This window comes from Opisthorchis viverrini (genome assembly GCF_000715545.1).
Source record: "Opisthorchis viverrini unplaced genomic scaffold opera_v5_634, whole genome shotgun sequence".
Lineage (NCBI taxonomy): Eukaryota > Metazoa > Platyhelminthes > Trematoda > Opisthorchiida > Opisthorchiidae > Opisthorchis > Opisthorchis viverrini.
In genome coordinates this window covers 14712-23472 of record NW_008752277.1, presented here as the reverse complement: position 1 = coordinate 23472, position 8761 = coordinate 14712, and the positions used below count along the sequence as shown (strand labels likewise).

General features: G+C 44.4%; 1 protein-coding gene across 1 annotated transcript in view; it reads right to left on the bottom strand.

Moving 5' to 3' along the window:
* Nucleotides 1-3080, bottom strand: part of T265_11855 (hypothetical protein) — a gene marked incomplete at both ends in the record, with an annotated part of 73800 nt that extends 70720 nt beyond the window's left edge. Inside the window, 2 exons of the mRNA XM_009178651.1 lie at nucleotides 294-391; nucleotides 2889-3080. Coding sequence (XP_009176915.1) covers nucleotides 294-391; nucleotides 2889-3080 — 290 coding nt within the window. The remainder of the gene's footprint in view (nucleotides 1-293; nucleotides 392-2888) is intronic.
* Nucleotides 3081-8761: the final 5681 nt, after the last annotated feature.

Below are 8761 nucleotides of genomic sequence, written 5' to 3'. Positions count from 1 at the left end.
TACAGTGTTTGTAGCTGCCACAGTTTCGTACATCGATGATTACTGAACTGTATATTTTAAAGTAAGTATGAAGACTATACAAGAAACGTGGTCATTTTTGGCATTCATTATTATCTTGGTACATTTCGTCCGCACAGTGCACCCAATACTGAGGCGGAAGAAATGGCACACCTCAGGTGTATTATTAATGACTTTTGTTGCGAGCTCTGAAATGCGGATCTTCAAATCACACCGTCTACGAAGATTTCCCCCACAGATGCAAAATTCTGACCGCGCTGACAGTGACTACGTACCCCAGTGCTCCATTTTTCCCAAGAAATATATTATCACGGACATTTTTCTCAAAAATGCTCGCATCATCGCCTCCCACAGCGATGTAATTGCTTGTATTCTGTTAAAGCAGAAACCAAAAATCCTGCCTACAAGAACGAACAAAAACATGACTATTGCGTCAAAATTATCACAAGCATTTATTCACCATAAACCAGCGAATAGTCTCACCTTACCCAAAAGCTATTGATCAGAAACCATAATGACGCAATTCATCGACCGCTTAATGACGGTTTCGCAATTTGGGGCCCGTGTGTTGGGCACCGACAATGAGTTCACGTCAACCGTATGTTCTGCCTAAAAACAAATTCAACACTAAATTAGCGGAGTACAATCATTTGCGAACACATCAGAGTTTGCAAGAGCCTCACCAGCATTGCAAAGCAGCTCTTCAAATCACACCATCTACGAAGATTTCCCGCAACAGATGTGAAATCCTGACCGCGCTAACATTGAACACGTACCCGGATCTTCTAGATTTTGTAAATAATATATGAACTCCTTTGGGTAATTCTTCGACAGCCGAAGACCGTTTTCGCCCTACTTGAGGATCATCCGTTAGGCGCAGTCCCTAAGCTTAGGACGACGTTTGATCTATCTGAAAACAGATGCCAATATTCAGCACCACCGCTCAACGCTGCACGTCAAATCGCGTTACCCGGAACGACACAGCTACGAGGCGACGGTTCTACTTCACCGAATATGTAATTATTTCCATATTTATCCTCAATATCAGCATTATTTGGCTGAGAATAGCTAAACGCGCAAGCCATATGTGCATCGTCATGTTAACCCCGGGCGAGGAGAATTTCAATAAGCTGAACCAGGGTGGCTGTTCTTTCGAACTGTTGTCGTAAATCCCGCCCAGATCACATCCGCCAGCGTAGATGAGCTCCGTGATCCTACTGGGTATCAGTAATGACCGACCACACTGCATTAATTCAAACGGGTAACCAGTTCCAAACGGACTGCATTGAGCACATCCACGGCCCAAGATGAACTCCATGATCCCATTGGCCACATTTGCACAGTCCCCATTAATTCCGTCATTTTCAGGATTAGTCATTCTATGTGATCATGTCTGCAGGCCGATATTAGTTGTTCCGCCCAGTGGTTCATAAATCCTTTTGGACAACGCTCAACCCTCGATTGGGCAACTGAGAAACAATTTACCTACTGGCATAGCACGAGAACACTGGTTACTCAGTATTTTAGTCGGAATTTATATAAGCATGTCGGCTATCTGACCCAAAAAGCACTAGAATGTGGGCTATTCCAATTGCATTCAAAATGTACCCATAGGAAGTACATTCTAAGAATCATGTCCTCATTTGTTGTGACAGAGCCCAACAATGTTTTTCGTTTTAAATCCTTTGATCAAATGGATTAAAATGATTGTTTACTGACATACCTGACTACGGCGCGTCATTGATTGTCCACTGATAAGTTAGTACAAAATTTGGCAACTTCAGTCACACTACTTACCATATTCAGGTAGCTCAGACTTGGAATGAAGTTCACACGACGAGTGATATGCTATGTTTTGAGACACTGATGGCGTCCTGAGGACTTGCAATAATAAGGATAATGGAATGAAATCAAAAGTGTTCACGTAAACCTACGTTTGCCAGTCTTGTCAACATATACGAAACTTTCCCTCATGCAATGTGGCACCAATGGCATGACGGAGGTTGCAGATCTGAACCTTGCACCAATAATGATGATGTGCGTCGATGATTTTCTCCTGAGTGGCTCCAAAAGGATGTGCAGCTTTATAATCAGGTATTTTTGTGAGGCGATATGGGTCGGACACCTGAAACTATATCTTGGTTCCCCGATCGAGGCGAACAACATAGTCCGATGTGTAAAACAAGGATATACCAGTTTGAGGACCGGTTGGGTGCGTTTTAGAAACGACAAAGTGAAGTGTCGACAAAAGCGTTTATCTTCTCTGTATTAGATGAAGCACAAAGTTCTGCGCGTCGAATGTCTGCAGTTATGTTCAAAACTGTATTAAACCACAGGAATCCTCCATCTAGTCCACCTATGATATATGCTTACTCTGGTTAAATAAATGTGCGTTAGATAATTATGAGTCTCGGGAAAGCCGACGCTCACTAATTGGCCATACGGCTGGATGTTATCAACCAGTTGGGCTTGGCGCACATTGTTAAGATGTGAGCATTGTCCAAAATAATTTATAAACTGTTAGTGAGGGCAATTAATATCGGGCTGCGAACATAGTCACTTCAAATGACTAATTCTGTTATGCTGCAAACAAACCGACGAGACAAATGGAGATAGTTCCAGCGTGGTCAGGAATCACTGGTACCAAATACTTTCAGGGAATCCATTTTTGCCGAAAAATGTGATCAAACTAGTCATTGTGGAACTACAATGCAATGGGAATTAATCTGTGCGAGTTGAAGAGAGCAGCTTGGAACAAAACAACGTGCATTTAATCGGCTATCCCGCCGGCCATTATCAACCACCTGAGTTGACCCAATCGAAAGGTTATTCATCCAGTGTGAACATAGCAGTGCATAGTGAGCACTCACTTTCAACTGTTCTCGACCAAATAGTGCTGCTACGGAGGAAAGATATGGTACTATATTCTGTGCACTTGAATCGTCGACAAGCTGCTCTGTCGTCTCAGGCCGCGCAGGATGATGTGCATCATTGAGCAGTGGTGTTAAACTTCCGGCAGTATTACGAACTGTTCTCAGGTACTCAGACAACTTATCAACCATGACCTTAGAAAATAACTTTCTGTGTCTCATCATAGTGCATTTTAATCCGGTGAATTTTATTGCGGAAAAAGTGCAATTTGGTTGAGAGAGTGCCTGCTCAGCGACTCAAACACACAGTTCATGGGGCGCGATCCGGTTGGAAATTATTTGGAAACATATTCGTGGGTGGTTTTTCGAGAGAGACATTAGTCCACTCGGTGAAATTTCAAATCTGGAGAAACCAGCCGGAAATTCGCGAAGCTCACGCACAGAACCACTGCATGGCATTTATTAGCGTGGCGATTGGGATCGGTTGTTCGTCTATATAATTCACGCACTTCCCTTATCAATTGCGAATTGTTTTCAAGTTCACTCACGCACGCGTCTACCACATCCAGGCAGATTTACCAAACGAAATATCTGGACCACACTCAACTTCCTTTGCGAACAATAGGGGACAAAATCGCCGAAATTTGGTGACCCGTATCGGGTGGGCGAAGAATTTCGTGCAGCCACGTTGTATGAATCTCATAATGACCACCCACTTTACGCCGGGTAAGACGACCAAAATCACTCTCCTCACATCACATTGGATTGCGACATCATGTCGTTTGTTCAGGTGAGATGCAATGTTAACTTTTTACGCAATAAAGACAACCATAGGCAGTGGATATTTAGTTCCATTCCCACAAATCAATATTAGCTCTACCAGACGCGCGCAATGACTTCACAACCACTGAGGAAGACGAATGACCTTCCACATCCTCGGAACCATCCACCGTGCCCTCCCATAAAATCATACATTCTTCCATTTTTCTACCTCGCGGCAGACCTTCACTGCTGCCCAGACGCGTATTTTTTCCAAATGTGTTTTTGGGGGGTGAGGTGTTTCTCTGGTTTGCATGGAGTATATGCTCGTCACAAACTGTGAATCGTCATCCGTGAATTGCACCCGCTGACCCAGGCAGAGTTTCCAAAATAGCGGCTACAGTGACAAAGGGTTGATTTCACGGTCGACCTGTCGATCCATAACTGGTTAAGTCAATCCGCGGGGATTTGGAGTACTTGCACAAATGTCCATCCGCTTCGTTCACTGATGAACATTGGCGAAGACAGGCTATCGCTAACCTTTGCCCGTTTGTTTCGTTTGCGCTTACGAATTATTGGGACTAGAGTTGTTAACACAATGTACTCGGAAAATGTGAATAAATGAATGACAAGCAGCCTACCAGGCACCACAACTAACCTACCGCTACTCACTACCACGCTAACCCGACCACGCACTTATGATATCACCTCGATTGGTGATGAAACGTTTGCAATCAAATGGCCCTGGTCTGCGAACAAGCCAGCGACCATGTACGCTACCAGAGCTACCAACATTTTCCTCTACGGACTACCAGAAATTCCTCAGCATATTACAAGCAGATCGGGACTATTCAAATAAAATACTCCGAAAGCATTTTTTTTCGGAACTCGATCCTGCCAGCGTCCGCTCACCGACAGTATGAGTAAGAGTGCTATATAAACCATTGATTACATGGCAACAGATTGACTCGCATGTTGAAGGCGCTAATTTGGATTACGACATGTTGTGTAACGAAAACGCATGAGTCAACTTTGAAATGAAAGCTACAATGCTGAGGAGATGGAGTATGGAGTTATTCTTAATTCGAATCTCGCACTGCTGTGCGGCAGTACTCTTTGTTCGTGCCTTACACAAGCAGAATGCAAGCAATAGTATCGTTTTGTGAATCGATGATGTCAGAATCATCCTGAAGATTTCCCATGAGTATATATTGCTCCTGATCATGTGGTCTACCTTGCATTGTGACCATTCTCAGGGCGACCCAATCTGGGATATCCAGAATTAAGCAGTTGCTGCAAGAAATCTTCGCAGATGAAGCACTTGTTGGCAATAAATGCGGCGAAAATCACTACAATTGCACCAGCCTGAGAAATTCTATTCCGTCCGGATGAGAGTTAGGCCCGTAATTAACGCGGATAACGAGAAATGACAGGATAACAATGAATGCCAATGTGACGACATTTGTCATATGGTGGGAACCACCTGTTTGCCGGCAAAGCACAGAAGTGTGCACATGGTGAAACACTGGTGCTAAAATGAGGAACCCCTGTAACCAATGTGCACGATTTCACTTTGGACGGCGGGTGAGAATGCATCGTTGCCGTAGAGATTGTGTGTATGTTGCCTCTGTTCTAGTTGCACATGCATCCACAAATTTAACTGCAACATTTGAGTTGAAAACAGTTCAAACTGGAAAGTATTTGTAATCTGTATTTGGGACAGCGTGAAATCATTCAGCGGCTTCCGATGTGATGCTTAACTATTTGAATTATTCTAGGTGGGCTTTACCGAATCAGTTTGGAAGAGAAGCCACGTAAAGTGACCGGTCATCCGGCTGACAAATACCCACCACCTGAGTTGACCCGATGGAAAATTACCTCACCCAATGTGAACACCTGAGTTATGCCATTTCTTCCGCTTCAGCATTAGGCGCATATTTGAGCGATGGAATGATACCGTGATAAATGTGGATGCCAAAACGCCCACATTTCGTGTGCAGACTTCATAATTACTTCGAAACAAATGAACGACTAGTAACCAAGAGGCACGAGTCGACTGCGAAAGGGATGCACAAATGTAGTATGCCTTAGGCGTTGTGTATGTTCTGAATCTTGTGTGGCCGTCGAGGTCCTATGCGTTTGTTTTCATATCTGCATTTTTGCCTTCTCTTGAATGACGTCTCCCTATCACACTTTTTCACTTCATTCATAAGTACACCTCGAAGACTGGATTGTTTCCATGTATTTGAACTAGGTCGATGAATTTCGTACGGAATAAACGACAGAGATTTTAAATCGTTCATTGTGGGAAGCAGTATTCATTCTGAACTATAAACGATGGTTAGTTGCGCGCCATTCAGCACACATTCCGCCAGAATCCAACTACTATAGCCTGGTTGCGACCGACTTTTACCTGATCCATGATTTTGTGACATTGTGTAAGGAAATATGGGATTGGGTGTATGGACCATTTTGTTTGGTCAGAACAGTCTTTCCAGCGTTTTGTGATCAGACCCAGCAGCAGTCATGTAACGTACAGGGACGCATGAATCGGCACTTCCAGAAAAAATCAAGTTTGACGAATGTGGTAAATAAACCAGCGCTTTGTCACAAAGCTTGTGCCTCACTTAATTCATCGCCGCACACGTTTTCCTGATGGACTCAAATTAGGGGGAAATAGTGACACCGAAGTATGTATGTGGGAACTGATGAGCATGGGCACATTCACGTGTTCGTGAAGGTGTAGCAAGTTCAAGTTTGTGAGAATCCCTTACACAAGCCCTCACTGTTCCGGTTTGTCTGTCTTGAGAAGACTGGGACATTTAGAGCCTGCAGTTTCTCATAGTCGAATATCCGATTTGTTGTTCTTTCTGTCCTTCATTATTCTCATTTTTCGCACTTGTTGATCCAGCTGGTAACCGGTTTTAATATGTGGGCTGAAATCTTCCATTAAACCCTCGGAATGTTGTGCCTGTTTTTTAAGATGGCGATAGGTGGCCATTTCTCCGCATACTTTAGATATAGGTTTATATTTTTGGTACATGGGGTGATACATTTCACAGAAAACAAACTACTCTTCGAAGCATGCAGGGGAATAGGAAACGCGGTCTTAGGTAGTCCGATTTGAAAAGTGACTGTGTGTGGCTGTCAATACACGTAGAATCATTAGCAAAGACAGCTTTGGATGGCTGAAATACCAAACCGACCAAAGATCTTTGAATCCATCTTGCGCAACTACCGTAGGACTAGCTTTTCACACAGAAGGATGGAAATTGCAGAGGACGTTCGACAGAGGGTAGCACGCGAATCGAACCAGGAGAACTAGACCTTGGGCAAGATCCATGTAGGTTCCCCTTTCAGCCCAACACTTGGGTCAGCCAGCATTACACAAAAAATCCCTCGGTCGACACGTAACAGAGATTTACCTGGGTCATACACTAGCCGCCTTATACCTCGATCAACCTCGTAACCTAGCCACGTGGCCTGTTGAAGCTTTCGTACAAAAGTGAAACGCCGCCAGCAATAAATCTGACGATTGTTACCTAATTATTCAGGGTACTAATCCGCCGGTTTTCGTCAACTTCGGGCCGTTATTTCCGTTGCCTTCAGTTCTCTACTCATGGTGTGATTTGAACGTCCTCCTTCTATTTATAATACGTTTTTGTACTTTTAGTGGGCTAGCCGGCTGAATGAGGGATATCGTTTCGGTAATGAAGGCAATTCGTTCGGGTTACGTTCTCAACGCTTTGTTCATCGGTTACGTTTCTGAGAAATCCCATGCTGTGCCGTCTAAATTGACAGATTTTCGTCATTGTTAACATTGTTTTTTACACATATAACAATGTGAAATCCCACGACAATGTGGTCCGTGAGGCCAACTGATTTTCTGTGGAAAGCGGATCCATTCATGAGCGGCGAGAACGTAGTGAACTGTGGAACAGAATGGATCAGAGCTTGGATTTGTTCCATAGACAGCTTTTTACCACTATTTTACCAGCGCACGTTGGACGCATCTGAATTCCCACGTCCGAAAGGGCGGACGGATTAACGCTTCAACGATGGGATTGGTATAGCCAACGCGTCATCGATCCGACGTCCCGGTAGTTTTCCTGGTTTTGACGATCGTCAGGCCCGCCTGCGCGGAATTTCCAATCAACTGGAGGCTGACATGTCAGGTGCTCGGATTTGAAACCCGGACATGGCAATAGGTGTGCACCGTTGATGAGCTATAATAAGGGAGAAACTCGAGCCATTGCTTCCCATCTCTCTGGTGTGGAATCGTCACAATAATTATGCCAGGGCAGCAGAACGACTTCAAAAGAAAGTGGTGTGAATTTGACCCTAAGGGAGTCATTGGTGGGGTATTAGAAAAGAGTTGAAAATGTCACCCATTGGATGTGAATTTTGGATACGTTGAGGTTGTCGATGCTGGCCCTCATTGGATGACAGCCTAGTTCGGGAAGATTTGTGCCTTGAGTACCTGAGTGACAAGGCTAGCCTCAACTACCTGAGGCCTTTTTCTTTGAAGTTGGTGGAAAAGAGGTGACGTGATGCACCGGTTCCCAGTACGTAGTTATTTTGGGGCTAATTCTTGCTGAATTCCAATTTCTTACAATCATGATGGCGGTTCATCTCACTGTTTGGATCTTTCAGCAATGGTAATCCATAAGTATACGTCATTTTTTGTTCGAGTTACTAGGTAGATGCACCAGCGCTCTGCCGGGGAATATCTGGAAAAATCCTCGGGTTCCTATCCTTCTGGCTTGGTCAGCGACTGCCAGATCCATATTGACGTCTTGGATGGCACTCAAGGTTACTATGTGCAACTTGAATCCTTGTGACCTGTGTGGAGACGGGTTTCATCTTGTCAGATTTACTGAGGCCTCCCCGGTTTGACGGAGGTGTAAGTTTTTCGTCATATGTTGGCTCGTTCGGTGGGTGGTACATGCCCGCAACAGGGCGATGGTCACCACTCGCTGACACCAGAGTGGAAGATCCTTAATTTCTATTGAGGATTTCTGTGAACTTGCAGTTCGGTGTGGTGCAGCCGCAAATGACAACTCATTCACGTTTTGCTTGTGTGTCCCGTCTGATGAGCGATGTACCAGATGAGG